This window comes from Tinamus guttatus, unplaced genomic scaffold (assembly GCF_059628265.1).
Source record: "Tinamus guttatus ecotype Peru unplaced genomic scaffold, ASM5962826v1 Tinamus_guttatus_pri_ptg000048l, whole genome shotgun sequence".
Classification (NCBI taxonomy): domain Eukaryota; kingdom Metazoa; phylum Chordata; class Aves; order Tinamiformes; family Tinamidae; genus Tinamus; species Tinamus guttatus.
In genome coordinates this window covers 12,169,407-12,197,049 of record NW_028288582.1, presented here as the reverse complement: position 1 = coordinate 12,197,049, position 27,643 = coordinate 12,169,407, and the positions used below count along the sequence as shown (strand labels likewise).

Genomic DNA, 27,643 nt, shown 5'->3' with positions numbered 1-27,643 from the left:
AACTCTCTCAAGCAGCAGATGGATGAGGACTTTGAAGGAAAATCCCTGCTGTTTCTCAAGGTTTATCCATATCAGTGGTTTGCATTTCTTACAGATGTGCCAGAGCTGGCCTGGAACTGGCTGTCGGGCAGTTGGCAAATTGCCAAAGCCCATGTTTCCACAGAAATGTACTGAGAGCCACTCTAGTGGCCTCTAGTGACCTCAGACAAGAGGTCTCGAGTTTAAATCAAACTTTGGAATATCTACATGGCCTCTGGTTATAATTAAGTGCTGCAGTACAAGTAGGTGCTAAAATGTTCATTACAGCTCTGAGTGATAGAAGAGGAAGCATTAATGCTACATTTCATCCAGAGTATTGCCTCTCCTCAAGCTGGATGGTCTGGGTGAGATACCACTATCCCAGTAGTATTCAGCTTATTGTGCATAGACCTAACTGGATCTGCAAAAAAGTAACTGGGGAAAACAACCAGTTGTCAAATTTACTATAAATTGGTCAACACCTCTGCCTGAACATTTGTAAGGATTGGCAGAGGAGAAGAACGTGCAGCAGCTTCCCTGCAGGTTGCTCCAAGGGTGCACCTCTTCTGTCAGTCTAGTTCACTTCTTTCTCCTAAAGCCCTGGGCTGTTACAGACACTTCAGGTCATCTTTGTTGTCCCCAGACTCCCATCTGGAGCAAACTGCTTTGGTGTCTTGGTCTGGGAGAAGGACCAGATAGCTGCCTTTGAACTGGATACAGGCATAATACCTAGCACAGAACTAGCATACAACAGTTAGTCCTGAGTGCTAGCATGCCCGCAGACTTGGGACTTTCTGTGTTATTCAAACTGCTCTGGCATTCTTACAATTGTGCAGAAATACTAAAGTGAAAGAAAATTCTTCCTCTGGGTTTCCTGTCATCCCTCTCTGTGTCCTATCTGTGATAAGGCTGTGATGATTTGGTAGGTTTAAGAAGGCTTTTTTTTTGACATTTTCCCTTATAAGTCTTGAAGCTTTACTAACATGATAATAAGCTTTTACTTTAGCCCTGTAGGTGGTTGGCATGGACAGTTCTGCGCAATTTTGAGATTACAGGCAATAAATAAAAAAAATCAGGTTATTGAAAGAAGATCTAATTCAAACAGAGTGACACTAATTTTCGTAAATATGGCATAGTAGTTGCCATTAATGCTGTGTGTCTTAGGGCAGTTAAGCAAATTCTGATTTTATAATAGTCCTGGTATATGCTCATTAAGTTTGTGCTAATTCTCCATGCAGGTCACCACTCATTTCGGTAAACTCCACTGCTATGGCAACAAATTATATAATATGTTCTTTTAGAGGATAATGAGATTACTCTGGAATAGTAATTGAGGGCATTTATCAGAGATATTTTTTTACTCTGACAGATACTGACAAATGTAATAATAAAACTAACATCCAAGGAGCTAATTGAGCTAATTCTCAGAATTAGAAGAAAATTACAGATTTGTAAAAACAACAACTGCATTTCCTAGTGATGATTTTACCCTGAAGTGTTAATTATTCTATTATGGGGAGGGGAAAAACAAATATTGACATCACAAGCTGGTTATGCAGTTTGGTTCATAGTACTAGTAATGAGGCCTAGAGCCCTTCACCACTCAATCTCTCACTCCAAATTAGCCCAATCACTGATGACTACAATGCATTTGTCATAAGCCACATGGCAAAACTGATGCGTGCTGGTGGCTTCAGCCAAGCTTCTGATCACATCATGATCATGTCTACCGTAACTGCTGATGTTGTTCTATTCAGTTTAGTTTGATTGGATCCCACTATATTTTGTCCTGTCCTATTTTTATTCTATGTCTTCCTCTTCAGAATAGGCAGGGACCCTCCCACAGGAGAGGAAATGTCATAATTATCACAAGTTTATGTTCTTTTTTTCTTTCACCCTATCTAAAGGGCAAAAAAAAAAAGTGCAGATTATTTCAGTTTCACTTGGTTGATTTTTCTGTACGTATCACTGAATGTTTGTAACACCGCAGGCAGGACAGCAAGTTCTCCTTGCATTTGTAAGTCTCAGCACAGAGACCAAGCTTTGATAGTCTTCTCTCAGGGTGAAACTCTTCCACTGCAGACTGCCAGCAAAAGACCTCAGCACTTGCACAAGCCCACTATTGAGTGCTGAAGTGATGCACAAACATTATGCTACTCTCGTGCACAGAAGTGATTTCGTGTGCACAAGAGATGCCTCTCCTGGCCAGTTTTTTTTGGCTGATGCTAGTTAACCCAGAAGTCTGAGGAATAGCTCTAGAAAACATCCTCCAAGACGGGGTTTAAGGCCCCCATCAAAATGCAGTTAATGACAAACTCATGTCAGAAGTCATGTGCACGTTTCAAATAGTATCAAAGTATTGGCTTAAACTAAAGGGCTTTGTTTATTTTGCTTTGTTTTCTCTGAAAAACTTGCAAAACATTTTAATCCTTTCTCCTCAGGCATTTAAATCCTCACTTGTTTCAAACACTGTTTATGCTGCATTTTAGCCTATGAACGTCAGGCAAGAATGTATTTTTATTTAAAATTCAAATAGATATTCAGGCAATTACCTGACTCTGGAAGCTGGACTTTGAAGGAAAACACCAGAAGAATGTATCAAGAGTTGATAACAGTGAATATCTCTGTATAAAAACACATAAATACATACTTATATATCGATACATAGACAGATGGGTTTATACAAATGCATGTTTAATTTCATTTATGAACAACTACATTTCAGGGCAGGAGAGATTAAAACTTAATATTTTCAGAAATGATTACCTTTCTAAAAATAGATTTGTTAATGCTTGGAGATTAAAAAAAAACAATACTACATTTTGTCTCTTTGTTCAGACCTTAATATTTGAAAACTGAATTCAAACAAACAGCCACATAAATAATGAATTAATCTCTGGAAGAGTTATTTTCTTTTTGCACTATATTTCACTTAAAATATATTGTGCTTGCAGTTCTCATTGTTATTCTGGCAGACTATATTAAGTTAAAACACAACACAAAACAAAACACACAAACAGTGGGCTCCACACTGCTTCCAAATCATATCATCTCCATGTCCAGAAATCCAAACCCAAGAACGGTCCCTTGTGCCAAGTGTCAGTGTGCAAGGCAAGTCAAGCAAAGGCAGCAGAAGGCCTGGACAAACAAAGAGCTCCTGACGGAACTCGGGCAGAGCAAGGAGGCATTTGAGGGGGGAAGCAGGGGCAGGGGACCCTGGAGGAACACAGAGACAGCGTCCAAACACAGGAGGATGGGTGAGGAAAGTCAAAGCCCACCTGGAGCTGAATGTGGTGAGGGGTACGAAGGGCAAAAAGAAAGGCTTTGAAAGGTACTTCAGCAAAAAAAGTAGTAAGACTGGGGAACATGCAGGCCCACTGCTGATAGGGACAGTAGCCTGGTGACAAAGCATGTAGAAAAGGCCAAGATACTCAATGTCTTCTTTGCTCTGGTCTTTACTGGTAAGCTTTGCCTTCTGGAATCCCAATTCCCTGAGGCCAGTGGGAAAGTCCAGATCAAGGAAGACCTACCCTTGGTGGAGAATAATCAGGTTCAGCAACATTTAAACTAACTGGATATGCACAAGTCCATGGGAGCTATGGGATGCATCCATGTGTGCTGAAAGAGGAAAGCAAGGCCACTTCTACCTTTAAAAGGTCAAAGTTATCAGGAAAGGAACCTCCTGACTATGACTGGAAGGAAGAAAACATCACTACTATCTTCAAGACAGGCAAGCAGGAAGATCTGGAGACCTACAGGCCAGTCACTCTCATCTGGATCCCTGGATGGGTGAGGGAGCAAAGAATCCTGAAAATCCATTTTCAAACGTATTAAGGACAAGAAGGTGATTGAGAGTAGTCAGCATGGATTTGTAAAGGAGAAATCACGCCTGACCAACCTGATAGCCTTCTACAATGAGATGACTGGCTTGGTGGAAGAGAGGAAAGAAGTACATGTTGTTTATCTTACTTCAGCAACGTCAATGCTGTTTAATATCTTTGTTTATGACCTAGATGATGGGACACAGTGACCCCTCAACAAGTTTAAAAACAATATGAATGTGGGAGGAATAGCTGATACACCAGATGGTCATACTACTACTCAGTGGAAATTTGACAGACTGGAAAAATGGGCAAAAAGGAATCTCCTGAAGGTCAAAAAAGGGAAAAGTCCCACAACTCAGGAAGAATAACTCCGTGCACCAGTCCAGACTGGTGGCTGAGAAGCAGCTTTGCAGAGGAGGACCTGGGGGACAGCAAATTGAACATCATCAAACAATTGTCCCCTTGGGGCAAAGAAGGCCAACAGCATCCTGGTGTGCGCTGGGAAGAGCATGGCCTGCAGTTCTGCACTGCGGAGGCCACAACTGGAGTGCTGGATCCTGAGCTGACCTCCCCAGTACAAGAAAGATAAGGCCATGCTGGAGCGAGGGCAGCAAAGGCCCGTGGAGATGGCTAAGAGTAGTGGCTGACATTTGAGGAGAGGCTGAGAAAGTCGGCATTGCTTAGCCTGGAGTGGGGAAGGCTTGAAGGGGGGCGAGGGGGCTCATCAGGACATATAAATACCTGATGAAAGGAAATAAGAGACAAGCTTTTCTCAGTGGTGGCAGTGACAGGATAATAGGCAATGGTTACAAACTGGGATGCAGGAAATGCCATTTAAATGTGGGAATTTTTCTTCAGTGTGAGGGTAGCCAAACACTGAAACAGGATGGCAGAGAAGCTGTGGAGAGTCCATTGCTGGAGATATTCAAACTTGACACAGCCTCAGCAATCTTCTCTAGCTGCTGCTGCTCTGAGCAGGGGAGTTGGATTATATAATTTCCAGAGGTTCCTTCCAACCTCTGATGTTATAATTTTGTGAAATTTCTACTCATCATCTCAGAAAAGAACAACTTGTTCTTTTTGGTTTCCCTCAGTTTGTATTTAAGTTTTTCATTCCCTGTTCATTTATTGTTGAAATTATGTTCTTGCACTAATGACTTGTGGACTTTCAGAGCCTGTAGCTTTTATGTGTGCTCTTAACTGAATGCATGCAGAGTTAAAAGTGCATAGACGTAAATCTAAGCTGCTTAAAAATGTTTCCAGTAAAGCACTGTACACATTTTATTAGACAAACTCATAAGGATCCTGCTGAGAAATAGTGTCCTCTATAGCACAGACACATGAGAAATTAATTCCCTGAGGACCATGTTCCTGCATTTGCTGCTTCTTGGCATTTCTTCACAGGTTAAAACATGAGAGCCTGTACTTATACTAATAAACTAGGCAATCTATCAAGGAATTTGACCAAATAACAGATAAATTGAATTAGGATTTTTGTAGGGTTTAGCCATTATTTAGGCATGTACAAAGACTCATAAACAATAATTTGCTTTCATATACCTAAACTACACACTGAACTGTATGGGACTTTGTACTGTTAATGTAGCCATAACTGCAATTTTCAGGCATTTAAATCAAAGATGAAATTTTTCATGATAAATGGAATTCATATTTTTTTAATTCACTCAGTAAGCGAATGTGTGGTATATTTTAAAAGATAGATATGGGATTTCAGTTCCTTTCAGTGCTGCTAGTTCCCTACTGTTCTCTAATGAGGAACAATGCACTTCAGCATGATTTGGTGCATCAACAGGCAGAGACTCATGATAAAGATGAAACGCTTCAGTGCCTGTTTCAATGAGGTCTGTAAGCCATCTGCCTATATCTTCATCACTTATGTTCTGTGTTGCGAGGCCTAGGTTTGGAAGGGCTTGTAGCACCAAGTGTCCTTCCTGGACAGATGATAAAAATCAGTAAACAGAAAGGCTTTCATCGACTTTGGTAAGGGTTGGATCGGATACCAATGTTAGTTTCCAACAAGACAGTGAATACAAGCATAAGCAGTTTCTGAAAAAAAAAAAAAAGCAATTCTTTTCCCAGTTAAGTGATGTCTTTCCAATGCTAATCAGTCCAATTTTGGCATTTTAGTCACTGCACTTTGTTCATACTAGCCAGTGGCAGTAGTTTACACTGGTTCCTCTCCCTCTTTGGGGTTTGCAAATAGAAGGGAGCGTGGAAAGGGCTGCATGAAGGCTGTGATGGCCTCAAGGGAAATGGATTAAGAGCTCTGTTTTGGGACTAATTAAGTGGTGTTGGAAAAACATTACACATTCAGTCTTTTTAGAAGATTGCTCTGAAAAAAAAAAGGCCAACCTCTTAAATGCCAATGACTGCAGTTCTTATCATACAACGTGCATCATCCTCAAATCTGGGCTGCAGTAATTTGGAGGCATTGTCTAGCGTGATAAACAAGAACATTTACCTACTTCTCTCTACCTCCGCGGCACAGTCCTCTTTCTTTGGCTCCTGCAGGCCTACTTGTCTTAGGCAGCCCAGCCCTCTGAGGAGAGAGAATATATATTCCAATTGGCTTTGGATCTGTCAGCTCTCCCATGCCCTGGCTGATGGAATCATACTTCCTCCACATATCGTTCTCAGAAGTGTGAGGATCTGAAAAAAAAATGAATGAAATTTGGAGAGTTTCAGAAAAGAAAATCATAGCTAGCCATTAACTTCTGAGTCCTAATATGGAAAAATGAGAGAGCTGGGGAACTAACAAGATGCAAATTCGTGAGATAATTTCTCTGGAATGAACAGAAGAATAAGGATTTAAATTCTATTATTACTGCACTTCCTTTTGAATGCTTTCAGTCAGTAATAACATCTGTAGTACTTCCAATAAGGTTACTTTATTTCAAGATTTTTAATATTAGGAAACACACAGTTCCTATATGCTGTAGAAAATATTTACACTGTTTTTCACTGAGATAGCATTCAGTAAATCAAAATCGGTATAAAGTTGGCCTATTTTTTAAATCTTTCTTTAGTAATGTGAATTTCTTCTATAATTCAAAAGGTTTAAAGCTCTATTTATATATTCTATCTGTGCACAAGTATCACTTTCCATTTTGTTTTCAGATCAACAGTGTTCTGTTTCTTCTATTTTCAACACTTAAATCACTCCTTCAATTACAGATACATGTCAATAAATAAATATCTCAGTATGTACACTCATATAACTTTGGGTAGCAATATACTGTATATGTTTGCATATATGTTTCTACTCAAGTGAAAAAAAACCCTACTTATGTACTCTATATTACTTGCCAAGGTGCAGATTCCCTCTTCCTGCCTTAAGATACCTCTAACTCTAAGGCAAGGTTATGTAAAGTCCCTTCTGCAATTGATGGTAAGAATAGGCACCTTTGGAAGGCAACTTGAACCTCTGATGGGCAGAATGACTCTGTAGCAAAACCACTGGATGTGCTCACAGATGGTAGGTTCCCACCACACTGCAGTGATGTGTCTAAACTAAAGTAGGGTTACATGGGTCTGTGTGCTCAGTTAAGTATACATACTGCTCACTTTTAAAAAGAAATGTGTACTCTTTCAATTTCCATCACTTCTCCTTCCCCTTCCTCTTGCTATATCCCTAGCTCCACTTGTAGGACAAGGAAAGGGATCCTGCCTCCCGACTTGTGGCATGAGCAATTCCTGGGGGGCCTCCACAGACACCTGGATGGTCCTGACGTGCGTTCCTCATGAGGATCCTGGCATTGCCACCACAGTTGGTCCTTCCATCCCACCATCATCCTGCCCCGATGTAGCCTAGTGGATGGACTAGTGAAGGAGAAGGGACACGTTTGGGGATCTAAGCTCAGCCCTCATCTCTTCAGGAAGGACGTTAATGGCATGACCATCCTCGAGATGCTTGGACCACTGAGAAAACAAGTGGGGAAAACAAGCAGATGTGATCACTGCATGCCCTGCTGAGACAGACGTGAAAGCCCGGGGGCATAAAGCTGGAGAGCAGCAGCCAAGGACGCAGAACCCGTGTTGGAGGGAAGCTCCCTTGCGGGCCATTCCCGGACAGCGTTCCCGCGTCTCCCACCGCTCCCACTCGGCCTCCTCGGGGCTCCAGGGAGCGGCGAGGCGGGAGGGCGCCCCCTCACGCACCCGCTGCGCCCCGCGCCGCCCCTCGGCCTCCATCTTCCCCGCACGGCCCCTTTAAAGCGCCCGTCGCCGCCCCCGGCCCAGCCCTGGCCGCTCCCCGGCCCGCAGCCCTGCGGCAGCGGCTCCCCGCGCAGCGCCGGGCCGGGCCGGGGCGGAGCGGGCGCTGCCGCCTCCTCCTCCCGCACTGCGGCCGCAGGGAGCCGCTCCCGGGCGGCCGCGCGGGCAGCATGTCTACCAAGGCGGAGCAGTGTGAGTGGCGGGGGCGGCCGGGGGGCGCCGGCGGGGGCGGCCGGGGGGCGCCTGCCCTCCGCGGGGCCGAGCCCGCTGCGCTGCCGGCGGCTCCTCCTGCGTGGCGGGGCGGCCGCGGGGAGCCGGCGTCGCGGGAGGGTGCGGGGGTGCCGGGTTGCGGAGGAAGGAGACGCGGGCGGCTCTGGGGCAGCTCGGGCTGCGTGGCGGCGGCGCCGCTAGCGGGGCCCCCCGCGTGGCCTTGCGAGCCACCATGTTGAGAGGGAGCGGAGCCCCGCGAGGTGACATGGTGGCAGCTCCCCGCCGTCACCAGGGACAGCGCGCGGCGCCTCTCCCCCCGGGCTGGCCCGGCTCCCCGCGGGGTGCAGTCCCCGGACCACCAGGCGGGCACCTGCTTGCCTGGTGGACACCTCGAAGGCAGGAGCTTGCTGTCCCCTTGGCGCGATCAGTTGGTTTTCCAGGTCCATGCGAAGAGCCCTTGTGTTTATATAAGCCTGAGCCGCATTGAGCTAGCGAAAGGAGTGCTTGTGTTTTTGCTTTTCCCTTAGGGTTAACCAGTTGTGTGCAGAGAGGGGTGATGTTGCTATGAGACTACTGTGCAGGCACTGATTTATGGCTGTGCGCATGCATTTTTGGCCTTCTGAACAGAGCAGCGATGTTGCCATCCTGGTGCACCCCTGACCTATGCAGTGCTCAGGTCTGCACAGCCCCGTTCTGTGACTCCCCTCACTGCCCCCGCTGCTGCTCCTGCCTTGGTTGCACTTCTTCCACCCGCACGTATGGAAGAATTTCTGCTGTCTCTTGTCCCAGTACTGTCTTTGGCATTTAGCTTCCTTTCTACTCCTCTTTCTCCCTTCCTAATATTTTTCTTGTCAGCTCAGTTTGAGCTGCTCTTTCATATTTTTACTTGCTGTTTTCTCTTGTCATCTCTCTGTATTGTTCAGGAGACTGCATCTTGGCTCTGCCATGTCCCTTGTGGTTTTTTTTTTTTTTTTCTCTTCCTAATGCCCTTCCTTTCTCACAATGCCCAGGTAGAGTATTCAATTAAGGGGCATACCCTCTGCTTTCTGACCCACTGAGTGGATTTTGTTTACTAATGCTGCTCCTCTGACTAGCTCATACAGCACTGCCAAGTTTATTATTATTATTATTTGATTGTGATGGACTTCTGCAAGGGTTGTGTTGTTGAATAAATCTCCACCAGGCAAAATTTCAAACCCTGCTTGTTGTTCTTTCTACCTTGCTTGGCTGACAGGCAAGAATCAGAACATCTCAGGTAGGAGTCACATGTCATAAGGAATCTGAATTTACCAAGAAACATGAATGAGGAAGCAAACTAACTGATCAATAAACTGATCAATACAGGGAAAGAAAAGAAAGAAAAAAGGAGGAAAAAGGCACTGGTCTAAACATGGATCTGTGCCCATGCAGGAACTGTTCCTACCTGACAGCTGTGATTTTCTGATGGGTTGCATAAGCAACAGGTTAAATGATGACAATCTGGAAAATGGCCTTGAGAAGCCTCCCTTTTTTTGTGACTGTATGCATTTCATAATAAGTGGTGATAGTGACTTTCATTATTTGTCTCATTACGACATCATGCCCGAGATGTTCAGTGGTATCCAAAGATAGTTCATTTTGGAATAATTGACATTTAGCTGTGCTATCTAACATTGTGGGAATGGACTTGCCCAGTTCTTCACCAGGGCAATGGAAAAAAACAAGGTTGTCCTGAAAGACTGTTAAGAGTTTAAAATTTGATTCAATCAAGGCTTGCGGAAGGGTTGGGGTCTTAGTTTGATCTGTGTGGATACTACAGAAATACCTAGCACAGCACCATGGAGTAACCTCACCATTTCTTTTTTTTAGTGATGATCAGTGGCTAGGCACTTTCACACAGTGACATCACTTTCTGCAGCATGGCTCTAGGTACTTGGTAACTCAGAAAATTAGGTCATTTAGGCACTTAAGTGTCTTCAAGACTTCCAAGAGAAAGCACCATCACAAAATGAAGTAATTCTTTTTCTCTTCCTAATACTACTAAGATTTTTTTTTAATAGGGATTTTTGTCACCCTAGTAAATAATATGTGTCTGTCTTTAAATCTGTTAAACTGACATGCAGATCCAAAATGGGAACAGAGATAATGAACAGAGCAGATGAGTTGTGGGAAGAGGAGGGGAGAACAGATCTTTGCCAAAATAAACTTGTTCCTCTAACCTGAAGTGAAACCTATGATGACCAAATGTTACTGCCTCAGTGTCTTGGTAGTTGTGTGGGAAGCTAGCGGTGGCAGGTCCCGCAGACAGGGATAACCTTCTAAAAAGCACAACTTATATGATGGAGGTCTGTGTGGTGGCTTGAAATGCTTTAGTCTTAAACGTAGTTATAGCATGTGAGATTCCAATGACAAAATTTTTGCTTTCACTTGCCTTAAAATGGATAATTAAAATAGATCACTACTTTTTAGTCACCTTAACAATAATAAGCTTATAAAGTAAAACACAAGTAGAAATATCACAGTTAAAGTTACTTATGCCTCCTTAGTTTACTGCTTTTCCATATGCGTTATGTCACCGTTGCTAACTGCGTTTTTCACTTGCCATTTTCCCACAGCCCTTCTCAGTCATGCAGTGGGCCTTCTCCCAGGGATGAAGGAGGGCAACATCGTGAAGGAGGTTTTGTCTGTAGAAGCTTCAGTCAATGCAGAAGTTGGAAGGGTGCAGTGAGTATAGCAGGAAATAGGAGAGAAAAGATGGGCTTGATAAGGGCTTGATAAGTTACACGACAAGAGATCCAGTTTTCCAGCATTCAAGTCAAACAGTCTTTTTCACCTGATTGTTAACTGAATGGTCCTCATTTTGTGAGTAATTGACTTTAAATCATCAAGCATAGTTTGTTACTGAGTGCTTGCAGATGCATTTAGATACTTTGGACATAAAACTGCCATGTACTGCTATCTAGTTCAAAAGGAAAGTGGCTTCCTATTTCAAGTCAGAGTTTCCAACAGCAGGAGTAGACGCTTTGCTCTTGCTGCCAGTGCTTCAGTCTTGTTCTTTGTTATGGAGACAATGCCGCCTCTCCTCTTCCAGGGCATCAGCGATGTAGAAAACTTCACGAGAATGCTTGTGAAATGTTGAGATATAGCAGCAGAGGCATGGGGAAATCCCTCTGGAAGTTAGTATACTCCTGTGCAAAGGAGAACTTAAAGAATTACTCATGCTGTAATACATGGTGTTGAACAATAGGAATAAAACAAGTTGTTAACTGCTTGTGTAGGAAGCACTGTCTGTCTCCAACATTGAAGGAACCCTGGATGGGGGAAAAGACTATATCTTGTTGTAGTTAAAGACTCTCACAATGAATATGCTCAAGGGGTTAAAGTAACTCAGAAGCTTCTCCCCTTTCCACTGTCTGTTGTGGTCTTGGTGCACTCTTAGCATGATGAACCATTCCCAGCCAACTTTGCGCTCTCTGAGACTCTGTCTGCACAGATTGATGCTATCAACAAGTGCTGGGTGTTCCGGCTGCTGCTGCAGTTGAGCTGCTAGAGTGGGGTACAGCCCCACTGTACTGTTTCTCAGAATGATTAATTAGTCTGAGCAGAGCATAAATGGGTTCATAGTGCGCTCAGATGTATCTCCGTGGAATTGCCTTGTGCCATACAGGCAATGTAAAGCATTGAAGTTTAGTTGGATGATCACTTTCTTCCAACACTGAGCAAGTCTCTTTATTAGGAAAGATAAACAATGTTATTTCTTTAAAAACAAAACAAAACAATATCAGTAAAGGTGTAGAGCCTCAGAACTGCCCAAACATTTAAATAAACAGCACAGATCATTTCATACCAGTGTGTCGTTGTATAAATTCATAGCTGAAAATAAATCACATAAGCTCTCTCTATTTAGCTTATGTCTCTGCTTTGGCAATAGAAATATTCATCTACCTCTTATGAACTATGTGTGATCCAGTGATGTTGTAAATGAATCCTGAGATTTTTTGAAGACACAGGAAAAGTGCTTTTTTTTTTTTTTTTTGGCTTGTTAAGGCAAAGTCAGTCCAAAACAGATACAGACAATCAGACATTCACTGCCTTCCTTTCCTTCCCCTTGGCACACTTGCACTAGGATATTCAATTAATTCTGCCCAATTAGAAAGAAAGGAGAGACTTATTCTTTGATGCAGTTCAGTTCTTCAGTTTCAAAGATTTGGAAATGCTAGGAACAGATGCAGTTCCCCGAAAGCCTGCAATACACTAATTGAAAGTTTCTGTATTTGTGTTTTGTCTTTTATCTAGTTGCTTCCAAAATCCGCTACCTCCAGGAATACCATAACAGAGTTCTCCATAACATTTACCCTGTACCCTCTGGAACTGACATTGCAAATACTTTGAAATACTTTTCTCAGACGTTGTTGAGGTAAGTTTAACTAATGCTCTCAAAGAAAAAGAAAAATAAATAAAGAATTGTGGGGGGATTCATTAACTTTTTGCTGGGTTACAAAATTCAATGGGTCAATGCTCAAAGAAAAAGAATCAGAGCATAATTTAAGAAAAGAATGGTGTGAATTTCTTCAGTGGCTGTTGCCCAATTAGCCCAGTTCAGCTGCTTTATCGAATGGCTGATTCTAAAAACAAGCAAACAGAACAAACAAACAAAAAAAAACCCAAAAAACTTGGTTTGTCAAAGATTTGCTTGGCCCTCCTAAGCCTTAGCTGAGCACACAAATATGGAGAACTTGAGAAGAAAGGTGATCATCTGTAGTGTTTTAGAGTTGTATGCCTATGACAGCCCTGGGGCTTCAGGATCCCAGAGCGATGAGGCAGACGGGCAGGATGAGGTTCTTACTGTCCCATGGTTCAGCTGGCTGTCACATTAGGGTTCTGGTTCAGCTCTGTGTAAGAGTCAGGGCCAAGTTTGGATCCAGGTCTGAAATGGATGGCACAACAGATGAGCGTTGTATCAGAGGAAAATCTGGGGATTTGATTTGTTCCAGTGTTTAGTGACAATATCTAGTGCTATAATAGGTAGTGCTCTACTGTGGGAAATATTACCCTCCATTTTGCTATAAAGGTCATTAAGAGTGACACCCAGATTCCACTTTCTTCCACAATGCTACTGGATTCACGTTTTCAAACTGGTTTTAAAATGGCTTTTGAAACTGAAGACTTTTGGGGGGAGAGAATGCAGCAGTGAAGGGCAGGGGAACTGTCCAGATTTTTGCCAGCACTGGTTTTCATATTCAGAAAAATGCTGTTAAAGCAGCATGTAGTTATTAATATATACCTGAAAAGACCCTGTGCCTGGAGTCAGAAGCTAGTTTGAAAATCCAGACTTTTGCCTTATTTGATGAGGAAACATTAACAGAATACAATTAACCTATATATCTGTGCACATACTCCTATAATACAAATAAGAAGCAAGAATTTAAAGTTGGAGGATGGCAGTAGTTCATTCTAACATGCTAACACTTGGTTAAAACCTGTGGAATGTAACAAGGTTTTTGAGCCTGTTTATAAGTTAATTTTTTAATAAATTTGTACTTATTCTTAATGTACAATATTTTGATATATGTTTTATATTTTGAAATAAAAATAAAAATTTATAAAAGATGCATACACAGAAATACTATCAGTGAAGTCTGCTTGCTGCAGACTTTAAAGTCTGGTGTTTATTTCTGAATATTTTGAGAAGAGTCTTTTAACCATCGTGAAACTTTCTGTGCGTACTAAACATTTTAGAATGACAAAGAAACTTACAGCAACTGTAGGAGCTTAAGAGCAATAAATGAATTTTGTCTCATTGAATTGCAGCAGTGGAAAAAATATTCATAGTTATTGAAATTTCCTCTGGAATGTAGCTTTGTTTCTACAACAGGATTTTTAAAGAAGAGAGTGGCTTTCCTTAGCTTTGTTTTAGGCACTTTTAGACACTTTAATAGATGATTTGCACAGCAAACACACCTAAATGACATTTGAGGATCTGAATAATGAAACAGCCTCTGCTTAAATTCTGTTAAAGCAAGAAAGCTGGATTTGTTTCTGGATATTTTACTTCCTCACCTCTTAGATGTAACTACTGAGTACTATAACAAGATAAATTTGTTTTGGGGGGGAAAGATCTGTGGGGACAGGTTGGATTCTGACTGCACTGCCGAAAGAAAGCACACATTTTATCACTCTGCTGCCTTCTTCCTAAGCAGTACAGCTGGCATTTCCTGTGTGACAAATTCCTGATATCCTATGAGCAGAGATGTTTCTGGGAATACTGGGTGGGAGGTGGGGAGGGAGAAAGAACACTTTATACGTGGTGGCTACAAAAGCAGATCAGAAATAAGGGTAAAAACTGAGCAACTGGATGTCTCTTTTTCAAACCCAGAGTGGGACTGAACCAGAACCCTGATGCTGACAATCCTGAGCCTCACTGGGCAGAAATGAAATGAAAAACTCATGTGCACATCCACATGATTCACAAACAGCTTTGTGCTTTGTGATCTTGGATTTGAACAGCCCCAGGGCTAAAGGGCACCAGAAATTCAAGCCAGGACTCTAAATTTATGAAGTGGACTACTTTCTGGTACTAAGCAAAGTGAAACCCATTTTCTAAATCCTTATAACTGAGGAATTTGAACTGTGGGCCAAAGCTTGTGTGCTAGGGTTGAACTGTTGTTAAGTTTATACACTGTCTGATACTAAGAAAGAAACTGGATAAAAAGGCAAAACAAAACTTACCCTGTCTTTAGTGTGGCAGATGGAAAGAAGGAAATTCCCACCCACTCTATGCAGATCTCTGCTAGATTTACACTGAAACTAAATGGACTTATCAAGAGCCTTGCTTTCTGAAGAGCATGTTCAGAAATTTCTTTGAACGTTCTGCATGCTGAGTCTTCTTTCTGCCTCCTACACTGAGACTCCATTGCATGAGGTGTAACATCAGTGATAGAAGTACATGGTGGAGAATATTTCCAGCTACAACCAGAAGATGACAGATTCAGGCTGCTAAGAGAGTACTGATCAAACAGTAGCAAAAATTGACTTCCAGGGACTTTGGACTTTGTGTTCAGAATTGGTTGCTTCATCTTGCTATTATTTTAAAATAACTTTTACAAAATGTTTTCCAGTTGGGTTTGTACTCTCTTTGCAGCTGAATTTCTAGGACAAACATTTCTTGGTGAACATATGCAGTCAAAGGAGTAATGGAGGAATAGTATATAGTCTGAGAAATCCCATATGATGATGGGATTTTACAGGTATAGCTTTTACTGTTTATAATACTTTTTTATCTTTCAATGTTATGGACATGTTGGCAGTGTTCTTCTCAGTGGACATACCCACTGTTTTGGATCACATTCATAGCTGGTTTAATCCTGCTAGCTATAGTTGGATTGCACAAGGGATTTAATTTCCTCCTTTGCTCTGTAAATAGCTTCAATATATCAAAAGCTTAGGGGTGGTGGGGACAATTGTGCAACGGTTGAAACAATTCAGTTCTTTATTTCTATGAACAAGCATCACATAAAATCACTGTACACAATGCATAGCACATCAATTCATTTAGTTCCTCCTTAATTTTCTCTTTGGGCAAAAGCATTTCTTTACATTACAGCATGAATTTAAGTTTCATGCCTGCTCATTTTCAGTATTTTCACTTGAGGAATGACCTAAGGCTTAATAAGCACCTTATAGAAGAGCTCATACTTTCCTGTTTTCTTAGAGAAAACTCTATTTCTATATTTCTTGATTCTAGGGGAAATGTTTTACATAAGGGATAGCTATAAATGCCCAGTGGCTAATTAATCATCATGTTAACTTTGCTGCCTTAGAGAAACAGAGTTCTCTTGAAGGCTTTTCAGGAAACCTTTCCTTGAAGACAGTAATTTTGAGATAAATTTGCAGAAAAAAAATGTACAGGTTTTGAAACAAGCTCTCATAGCTCTTTTGCATGACATGGAGCAAGTTCAGCATGGAGTTAAGATCTGCAGGGACTTCTCAGTACTTGGTTAGTGCAGTAACAGGACCAAACTGCAAAGATTGCATCCTCATTTTTCAGGGGACTTTGTAGATTATTTTTTCTTTTTTAAGTGTTGACTGTTTCCTGGATTCCCACTAAACATATGGAGCAGGCACAAGATCAGATCTGAAAGTTTTCTAAATTTGGCATGAGCGGAACTGTAGTTTAGGTACAGTCTCATTGCCCTTCCTGTGGAAAGCAGAGGGGTGCCCTCATTAAGATACAAGGCCACGCTTGGGTCTCTAACCCTGAAGGGCCATAGCTCCAGGTTAACAGGAAGGGAAGCCTGTAGTGCAGCCTCTCCATCCCAGTCTTACAGTTTCCAAAGCAAGGATTAAGTAATACCACAATATCTTTTCTGGAAATAATTGCCTTTGAAGTTTACCAGTATAGGGATGGGTAATTAGTACCTGTTAGTAGATAGGGATGGAATACTGTTTACTATATTCACTTTTCTAAATAGGAGCTGCAAAGTATGGCAAATGAAAGTCAAGCAAATTAAAATTTAATGTGGAAAAGGAAGAATCAGCACTCTCATAATTTCTTTTTAAAGTTATACTAGCTCTTAGCTGCTTTTCTGATACGATTTCATAAACATGTTCATGACAGTCTTATTTATCCCTTTCTTGCACTGGACATTGGGTAACAGAAAACAAAAGAATCTGGAAAATATTTAAGACACAATGAAAAAGCAAAAAAAAAAAAGTTTCTAAATCTAGTTTCTAAAACTAGACAATATGTCTGTCTATTCCTGCCTGCAAGTTGACATGTCAGGCCTCCTTGATGGCAGCTCTTTGTCACAAAGCTAATTCTGCAAGTGTTCATGAGTGGCACCTCCTCTTATAAGCGCCTTAGCACAAGTATAATTTACTCATGTGAGCTGCATTGGCTTACGAGGTAAGTTATAATTGTGCTGAGGTAGTTTTAAGACAGGAGCCTCTGCATTATTGAAGAGGACTGATATTTCCAGGAGTGCCCCTCCTTGACATAACTCTGATCTTCAGAAGTCAGTTTAAAGGAAATCGCAATGCTGCTCATTTGTTTCTTATAAGCTTTAACATTGACTTCAGGAACAGAGTTAAGCCAACAGCAGTCACTTTTGGAAATCCCGATCCCCGAAGGGGTGTATATATATATTTTAAGTATTGTGTGTGGTTTAATATATTTAAAAGGTGTATTATAATTTTATAGGCACATATGAAGATTATGAGCTAACCCTATAATTGCTAAACTTATACCATGCTTAAACAGCAATGTATTCCTATTTTTAAAGTAGCATAGTGTTTTTTTTTTTTCTTTTTGGAAAATTGGAATAACATGTTTACAACATTCTTAAAACGACATAGCAAGCTGGTTGACATAATAGCTTCTATTTTGATTCCCACTAAATCCTTTTTTTTTTTTTTGAATTATCTCTCCTTTAGTTTATAGTGAATTTTGTTGAGTAATAACGTAAGTAGCAGCAGGAATGTATGGTAACACACTGTCTGATCTATAGTTACATAACTGGTCTTGCTTGCTTAGCCCTTAGATTTTGAAGGTGACTATTACCCAAACAGTGTTTGTATTTATGAATAAAATGTTTCCTCCCAAAACTTGCGCAAAATTAAAAGGACACATAAACAACCATTATCATTAGCTCACAAACATATGCTAAAGACCATCTACTATATATTATTTTATAGCTTTTCCAAATGTAGTTTAGTAAACATTTTAGAAATATTATATTATTTCTAAATCCATGTGCCTGTTTAAACTTCATTATCTCAAATGATACTGACTTGAGTGGTCATGAAACAGTATCATAAAATACATACAGACATTATTTTGATGCAATAAACATGTGATTTTTAAGATTATCTTAACAAACACACATGTTTATTCTTTGCTAAAACATGTTTCTGCAAGTGCCACACCTATATTTTACATGTTTTCAGTCAGTTCAAAGATTTCCCAGAAAAAAAAAAACTTCTCAAAATATTATCAGAGGAAAATACCAAGATATTGGTGACGTATGTTGACACTGCTATTTTCTCATAGCAAACACCAAGAATTCTGCTCAACTGTGAAACATGGGTAGGGCACTGAAACATGCATTTTTATATTTTTGCTCCTTATGAACCAGATAACACATGAGATGCAATGAAAATTTTCATAAATGTAAAATTTTAATTCTCCTATTTTGAAGCATGAAAGTGAATGGTTTCTAGATTTGTAGGCACACTGGTTTTGGCAGAGATTGCATCTTATGTGGGATGTATCTGGTGTTTTATTATTTGTTTTATAGTGTCATTTCAATGTAATGTGCTGTTCTTTGTGTCTTTGTTGTCTCTTTTTTTTCTTTGTCCCCCCAACAGCATTTTGTCCCGCACAGGGAAGAAGGAGAATCAAGATGCCTCCAATTTGACAGTGCCCATGACCATGTGTCTTTTTCCTGTGCCATTCCCACTCACCCCATCTCTAAGACCACAGGTCAGTTCCATCAACCCTACTGTTACTCGCTCCCTCCTTTACAGCGTCCTGCGAGATGCTCCATCTGAACGTGGCCAGCAAAGTCGTGATGCTCAGTTATCAGACTACCCATCTTTGGACTATCAAGGACTTTACGTGACACTGGTGACACTGCTGGATCTAGTTCCCTTGCTACAACATGGTCAACATGGTAAGCAGGCCCTTGAACCCTCTCAGTACGCTTAGCTTCAGTGGTGTGAACCATGAGTGATGCGTAAATACAGTAGAAGAGATGGGCCTAAGCTGACCTGGATCTGGAATTCAAATCTTCCGGGATGTATTTATATCGAAGTGTTTGGTTCGACTTGCTTAAATAAAACATGTTTTTTGCTAACTGTGGATTTGGGTTTGAATTCTGAGGTTGACTAATTTTCAGTGATATGTTGGTGATATGTAATTAAAAGATGTTGGAATGTGACAAAAAGTAATACAAATAGGTCTAAGCCATGTGGAGTTTTAATCTGAATCTGCTGGGGTTCAATCATCTTGGGACTGGTCCTTTGGGATGACTCCCTTAAAGAGGCATGAAGGAATTGCCAGTGTATTATCTGGCCTATCAGGAATATGCAGATAGAGTGTTTTGGTGAAGGTGCATCTCTAAACAGAACATAATATATGTTTCATTGAAGAAAAATCTTTCAAACCATGGTAATGGAGATGGCTTTACAAATACTCCAGGGCAAAAAGATAACAATATAGCTATCTGACTCAGAAAATATAACAAGGTTTCTGTGACTGTGCTGCTTTTGTATTCCTGTTCTTCAAGTTCTACATCTGTACAGTTTGTTAATCTCTGAGTGTCCATACTGCGACTCAGGAACTTGGTACTTTCACTGTGGTATTTAAGCCAAATACTAATTGTCACCATGGTACAGAGGGTTGTATTTAAATGTTTCAGTGCAGGAAGTATTGTGGCCCCATTTGATAAATTGCTGAAACTTCAGCAGGAAACCTCTTCAGTTGAATTCTAAATTCCTTTTGAATTGTCAGCATATTTTGGATATTAGGTATTTGGATATCATATTTTGGATAGAAGACTGCTGTCCCTGGTAATGATGGTATGATCTTGGAAAAGAGGGGCTTGTGGGGAATTGTTGACTTTAATTTCTAGAAAAATAATGGAGTTAATTATCAAAACACTTTTAAAGTAGGTAACATGATGTTATTTAACATCAAATGGAGACCTGTATAGGACAAATAACCTTGAACAAACATAATTTCCTTTCATGGCAGCACAGTGGTCCTCCTGGTGGGGTTTTCTTGTCCTCAGCCAGGCTTTGGTTACTGTGTTATTTGACATTGTGATAGGCAATCTGGGGATGCGTGGTTCCCACTTGAGTGGGGAAGACGCTCCAAGAGTAATCACCAGTGGCCATGTCAGCTGGAAGAATGTATCAAGTGGGTTTCTGACAGGATTATATGCTAGCTTTCATGTTGTTATTGTTGTTGTTATTATTATTATTATTTGGCTGATGGAAATGTGAGAACATTTAGATTTGCAGGTGATATCAAGATGGAGGTAATAGCATGTCCTGTGGGTGAAAGAAATCTAATTCAAAATGATCTTGGCAAATTGCATTCCATTTTAAAAGGTCTTCAGTTCAGTTGGGACAAATGTAAAGTACTATATTTAAGTGAGAGAAATCATATACAGAATTGAATTAGGAGAATACAAACTTGAAAGCAATACTGCAGAAAGCTCTGTGTGTTATTGTGGATCATAAATCACTAATATGCTAATATCATACTAGCAATACGTAAATGGGAATATTTGTGTATTAGACAACTAAGGTGTTTTTTATTTTATTTTATTCTGACAACCTTAGCAAAGCCTTGGCTGGAATAAAATGTTCAAATTAGTCCCTCTAGTCTTGAGAAAGAGAGAAGTCCAAGAAAAAGAATCGGAAAGATGTGAGGTCTAGAAAAACTCACCTAAACAGTGAGAAAAGCCTGAAAGAACTTGGTTTGTTTAGGAGAGGATTAAAAGGATTAAAACATGACACTCAGGTGCAAATATATAAGGATTGCTGTAAGGAGAAATAAATTGTAACAGATTATTCTCCAGGATCACTTAGAGTCAGGATAAGAGACAGCAGACTCTAACTGCAAGAAAGGAAATAAATATTTTTTTAAAAAAGGTAATTTAATTGTAAAGATAGTTCAGCGCTAGGATGAATTGCCTGGAGAAGGTGTGAAGCTTTCAATCTTGCCAGCTTTTGAGAACAGATTAGATAAATATCTGCCAGGAATAATTTTGTTGACTCATACTTGGGGTAAAGAGAGGTCGCTTTGTATTTCCTGTCATTCTCTGTACAGTGACTTGCAATTTATGACACAATTTGTTATTTGTTCCTCCCTCAGCATAGCATTTGATTAAAAGAAAAGTATTTTTTTTAACAGAACAATCAATATTGTTGGGTAAGTACATCCGGCTCACCAGATGGATTCTACAAAGTTGGCAATATGGTAAATATCTATAGCAAGAGAGAGATGCTCTCTAGCATTAAGGGTCTGACTATTACACAGAAAAGTTGCAAGAAACAGGCAAATGGAGTGGTTACTTACTGTAATGCATATGATGTTAAATCTATAGGTAGATCTCCAAACATTTACAAATACCGCTATAGATCGTCCTGGTTATAAGAACTTTAAGGCTGCAGGCTTAAAGTTGCAGAGAGTCAATAATAAAAGAAATTGTCCTCATGCAGGGAGAAGGCTCTGTGATGCGCCAAAATAGTGGTACAGGTTCCAGCCTCATGTTCGTTAGGTCTGCAGCCTTTTTCCGAGGGCTATGGAGCTTTCCTCACTCAGTTTCTCATTTGATAGAGAGTATAAAGATGCCACAGTGGCCAGACAGGCAATCATCTGCCCCTTCCATGTAGATATTAAAGCTGTACTTTTCTTAAGTATCTCTTCCAAAGCTTATAATTAATTAGAATAAATCTGGAAATTCTGGACAGTTCTGGAAGTTCTGTTTAAGCCTTGGCCATATTTGGCCTCCATGGCTTACTGTGCAAGCAAGTCTCACAGTTCAGTCACATGTTATCTGAAAAATACAGTGATGCTTCCTTTTGCATCAATCCTCTGGGTCAGAGTGTCCATGTAGGGAGTGTTTTTCAGCTCTCTCAAGGATAATTAAGATCAAAATCTGATATCCGATGACAGGGATGCTTTTTGCAAAAGTGGGCCTGAGCAGTTTGATACTAAACTGATACTAAACTACTTATCAACTTCTTACCCAATTAATTATTTCTAATAAAACCTCTACTTAAATCTAGACTTGTGTATGTAGAGGAGCTAAATTTATTGTCTATGGTGTTCATATTCCCTCCAAACTGCTCCAAGTACTGTTGAACAGATGTTTCCCTCTCTCTTAGGAGGGGCTTAAAAATGGCTGTTAGTCGGTAGTAGTTAAATTTCTGAAATAACCTGAGGAGAAAGCTTGAATCTAAGTGTAAAATTTTTTAGTAGATTTGTAAGCCAAACACGTTTATAAATAAGGTTATCCTTATTTTTTTCAATGTAATGATTCTGTGTTTATTTCATTTTATTTGACAGATCTTGGGCAATCAATTTTTTACACTACTACATGCTTACTTCCTTTTCTCAATGATGATATTTTGAGTACTTTACCTTATACAATGATTTCAACATTAGCTACTTTTCCTCCATTTCTACACAAGGATATAATAGAGTATCTCAGCACGTCTTTTCTGCCTATGGCTATATGTAAGTAGCACTCATTCTGGTGTTGTTCTGTCTCAGAAAATGGCACACTGCTATAATAATATCAGACAAGAATCAGTTTGATTTGTCATAGAGTTGTAATGGGACTTTGATCTACCTTATGTATATACAAGAATAATTCCAGGTGACTTTTTCTGAGGGAGATGATTCTATGGATGTATTTATTTATTTAATATGCTCTTTTACTGCTCTTTTTCTTCATTTAAAGGATGGTATTAAACTTCTTTAAGAAATGCATTATTCTGAGGCTCACAGAGCTTCCAGTGGCAGTAGTCGAAGTTCTGAATGCAGAGTCAATGGACAGAGTGCTTCTAAAATGACTGAGCAACTGTGATATGTAACTTTTATGTCTGACTGGGATTTGGATGTGCTCTGCTCTGGATGCAGTCCTGAGCAACATGCTCTAGCTGACCCTACTTTCAGCAGGAGAGATTGGACTAAATGATCTGCAGAGGTCCTATCCAATCTTAACTGTTCTGTGCTTCTGTCAGAATGTCTTCTTATTTACATTCTAGACCTTTATGGAAAAACATGAACTTCTTTTGTACTGAGATCTACACTGAAGTCAGTGCTGAACATGGAGGATGCTGTTAGAACATGGAAAGAAGCATGGTCCAGATTTTGTAGAATAAGATTCTGTGGAAATTTGTCACCTACATTTGTTGGCTCCACCACTTGGTGGTCTTGGAGATGTTAACTGTTTTGGACTTCAGTTTACTCATGTAAAATAGTCCCTTGTAAGATGTTTCAGTGAGGTTTTCTCTGTTAGCTATGGTGAAAGGTCTGTTAACAGTATGCAAATGCTACGGATTTTTCATACAGTTGTGCAGTAGATCCTCTTTGTCTTAATGTTGCATTAATCTCCTTTTCTCCCCAGTGTTGTCATCTGTTAATGTAGGTGATTTATTCTGTTGTATGTATCTTCAGATCTATAGAACTGTTCTCCAGAACAACCAATTGAGCCAAATCCTTTGTTAATAGAGCCTATTCCCTAGTTATCCTTAGTAGAGGTAGCATCCAGATAACTGAGAGCAACCTTTATTATGCTGTCTTTTCTCAAGCAATTCTGCTTAGATTTTGCATGCAATCAATTGGCCTTTCTTTGAGTTTGGCTTCTGTCTGGACCCTGGTAGGCAGGCTTGGGAAAGTGCTGAAGAATGAGGGTGGGAGAGGGCATTTCACACCTCTGTAGAAGGTTGCCTTCAAAGCAATAATGTCATGTTATTGTTCTGGAAATAAATACCTACCCTCTGATATATTTTTTTGAACTATGTTACTTGGTAGTAACGAGTGAACAAGACATAAACAGGAACTCCAGCCACTTCATGTGCGAGGTCAAAGCCACAGCAGCTTAGCTGTGCTTTAATATTACTGTTCCTCAGTTCCTTAACACAGTTAACATAACAAGGGAACTAGATTTTCCTGTATATAGCTATACTATAGCTTGAACTCATGACATAGACTTCCCAAGTAGTCATCTGTATCCTATATCAAGAGCCAGCAGCTGTCACCAGCCCCAAAACTTCACATCTACCTCAAGAGCATGCTTTCTAATTTTCTTGTTTCCTTATACTACTTCCTCTTGCTTTCTGTAAGATCCAGCTCCTAGGTGCATGTGGCTCTATGAGTAAGATTGTTCTGACCTGTCTGTGGGTTTATGAAGTGAGATGATCACTGTCCTTGTTAATGGAGCTCTGAGAAAAAAGTCTTATGAGTCTGGGAAATGAGGTGTATGCTGTGTGAGGCAATATTATATTCAGGTATCTCTTCTTTCACTAGAAAAGAGTTTTCACCCACTAGAATATAGAATGTGATACTATGGAAATTTTATTTGCATCAGTTGTAAACATAATTATATGATATTCTTGCTTAATTTACCTTTTTTTCTTTTTCCTTTCTTTTAAGTGGGATCCTCAAAAAGGGAAGGTGTTCCAGCTCATGTCAATCTGTCTGCATCATCAATGCTAATGATTGCAATGCAGTACACATCAAACCCAGGTATGTGTAAATAGCCAACATGGTGTCATCCTTTGCAAAAGCTATGAGTTGTTTAATGTAGTATTTACTATGTCATATTCCACCACCTGTAAAATTAAATTGATGAGAAAATCTGTCTCACCATCTAATGCAAGACGAAAAATAAGGCATTCTAGTCAAAACTGGCATTTCCAAGCATATTGTTTGAAGTAATTACTATGCCAGTAAGAGATCCCAGGGGCATGAAGGGATAGTATTGGACCCAGGATTAGAGACTCTGAACTATGTTTGCTTGACATCAAAACATAATGCTGATTTATAGCATCAGTGTTTGAGAGAAAACAGCACTAACTTTGATTATAGAGACTCGCAGAAGCTGTTTAACTGTCTTACACTCCAAATCAAATGCTCCCAAGTTCACAACAAGCACTGTTTTTGGAAAAAGACAGGTAATGCTGGCTGCAGGCTGAGAATATAACTATAATTAATTTAATTGTAATTAGAAATCTCTGAATGCAAATGTTATTCTGTCTTACTGTTGTGCAGCCCCAGTTAATCAGTGCAGTTACACACTGAATAATTTAATCAGAGGGAATTGTATTTCACAGCAGACAACTATCTCCCATTTTTAGGTATTCATCTGGGGGTAGGTGAAGCCTCCTCTCCTCCAGCTGTGTGTGCATGAGAAGAACAATGTCATGCTAATTTAGAACACAACAGTAAATAAAAGCACATTTTAAAAAAGCTATTTATGCTCTAGATAGGGGTTTTTTCATTAAATAATCTTTTTTTTTGGTTCCCAGTTCTCAGTTATCACAGGAAAATTTGATCCTGTGGCTTTGGGAAGTCAAAAAGGTGTTTAGTGGCTCATTTGGCCAGCATGTTTGTGGCAGAGTGGCTCCTAGAGCCTGTAGCTTACAAGGTAGTGATGTTCCATTTCATGCTGTGCATTAACATGTACTTTGCTGTCTCAGGATGAGTGACTAGTTATCTACTTACAGCTTTTATTTATTAGCACACCCTATAAAATAAAAAGTAATTAAATCGAGCATAGAGCTTTGGACTGACAAAGGAAAACCGTTCTGCTAATCACCACTTCTGTAACTTGAGTTTCCATTTCAGTATTATGGCTATACTGTCTTTTCTCTCTCAGTGTATCACTGCCAGTTGTTGGAATGCCTCATGAAATATAAGCAAGAAGTATGGAAAGTAAGTTTGTGATCATTTGGACTGCAAACACAGATGCTTTGAAACATGGACTAACAGTGTGCCAGGAAGTAGTGGGTGATCTTTTTAACCATTCTCCTTCTGAGTTATGTAGAGGAAGGTCCCTCAGATTTTAGTTTGCAGAAGCAGCTTCATCTTTTGTGCAATACAGCTCTGGTTGAATGTGGCTCCAATTGGCAGAAATGTAATAAACATTTTAATAACCATTAATAACCAATCTTCTACATTTATGTGGGACTGAGCTTTTATGAGGGCTCTTTGTGGGTGTTATCTAAGCTTGAATCTGATCAGGATCTAGTTATTTATCCAAATTACCCCTTTTTTTGCTAGACAAAGGCTTCATTTGCTCTATATCATTATAAAATATGTGTGTGGAGCTGCTGGTAGCTGGTGGATGTCCCAGTCAAACTCAGAAACCTGTTGTGCTACATTCTTTATGTTGAAATTTGTAAAAGCTAATTATAAAAGCTTAAAAGGGTGATTGGTGGATGTAAAATGTATGTTTTTGTGTTTAAGTGTCTTTACAAACATAAATAGTATGTATTGAGTTGTGTTTTCCTATCTTGCAAAGTAAACACCTTGTATCTGTCTTTGCTTAGGATCTGTTGTATGTAATAGCCTATGGCCCATCTCAAGTTAAACCTCCAGCTGTACAAATGTTGTTTCACTACTGGCCCAATTTAAAACCCCCTGGGGCAATCAGCGAGTACAGAGGCCTTCAGTACACAGGTGAGTGTAGATGTTTTTATATATGCCAAAATAGATATTATATAGGAAGTTATAGTGTTTTAATGTAAGATGCTTATAACTAAGATATGTTTTGAAATCTTTTGTGCTGTAAGTCTGTGTTTTCTTAAGTGCAAACAGTAGCCATTTTTCTGTGATTTCAGAAGATGATGCTACAGAAAATAACAATTGTGATCATGGCCAGTAAATATATTGTGTTACTTCTAATACTAACTAAACCAAAGCAAAAAAGAAAAAAGAAAAAAAAAGAGAAGAAATAATTCCAACATTTGAAATGGTTCATAAAACTGTCAGTTCTACAAGGTTTCTGTCTTATTGCCTTTCAATTATCGTCTTGTTGCTATTGCTGCTGCTGTTGCTAAGACTCCTTATCTGACTGTTATTGTCAAAAAAGTCAGGTGGTGTCAGTTGCAGTCAGTTTAATGGATAACTTCCCAGGGCTGAATATAGAGTGAGAATGAGAGAGAGATTCAGTGAGACAGCTGGAGCTGAAGGGGAGGTGGCACAAGGTCCTTTGAGTACCCAACTCCCTGCTGATAATGATGGGATTTTACTTCTTTTGGTGGTGGGGAGGAGGTCACTGTCCTGCAGCTTGCAGGCTTTTCCAGCCCGCCTAGCTCTGCGCTTTAAGTACTTTTTGTCATTTGGGATATGGTTTTTACTCGTGAAATTTCTGCACTATAAGACCACTTTAAAAATCGTAAGAATGAAGGAGTAGAAAGGATCTTAGGATAATCTCCAGAGCAACTTCAGTTGTGAACTTCAACTTGAACCTGGTTCATATATGCCTTGAACGTTCTTGATAGGTATCTGTCAAAGCTTTACTAAAGCCTTCCATTGAAGGATTGATCTTTCTTGATTCTTATTTATTTTTTTCTCTTAAGTAATTCTTTTTGTACTACTCTGCATCATCTTTTCATGCAGACAGGTCTATGAAGGAAGAATGATATTCTAGTTGACCCTGACCAGCCCTAGTTAGGGACTGGTTATGTATATAAATCTTTATATAAACTCTCTGTTGATGCTTCCCAGAGTGAAGTTTGAGTTTTCTGCAGTCACCTGTCACTTTGGCTTTTGGGCCCTCCATGCAGCATCCAAGTGATGCTGCTCGAATGCACCTTTGTTGTTTACTTCTTGTTGTTACAGGCTTCTTCCCTAGCTGGAG

General features: G+C 40.1%; 2 protein-coding genes across 3 annotated transcripts in view; one reads left to right on the top strand and one right to left on the bottom strand.

Moving 5' to 3' along the window:
* Positions 1-27,643, bottom strand: part of ITPK1 (inositol-tetrakisphosphate 1-kinase) — a 461,734-nt gene that overhangs the window by 238,677 nt on the left and 195,414 nt on the right. The window lies entirely within an intron of this gene.
* Positions 8,167-27,643, top strand: part of UNC79 (unc-79 subunit of NALCN channel complex) — a 98,728-nt gene continuing 79,251 nt past the window's right edge. For both annotated transcript variants that reach the window (XM_088539697.1, XM_088539696.1), the window contains exons 1-7: positions 8,167-8,264; positions 12,558-12,678; positions 18,627-18,931; positions 22,339-22,509; positions 24,433-24,525; positions 25,658-25,713; positions 26,331-26,460. In XM_088539697.1, coding sequence (XP_088395823.1) covers positions 8,243-8,264; positions 12,558-12,678; positions 18,627-18,931; positions 22,339-22,509; positions 24,433-24,525; positions 25,658-25,713; positions 26,331-26,460 — 898 coding nt within the window. In that variant the 5' untranslated portion in view covers positions 8,167-8,242. The remainder of the gene's footprint in view (positions 8,265-12,557; positions 12,679-18,626; positions 18,932-22,338; positions 22,510-24,432; positions 24,526-25,657; positions 25,714-26,330; positions 26,461-27,643) is intronic.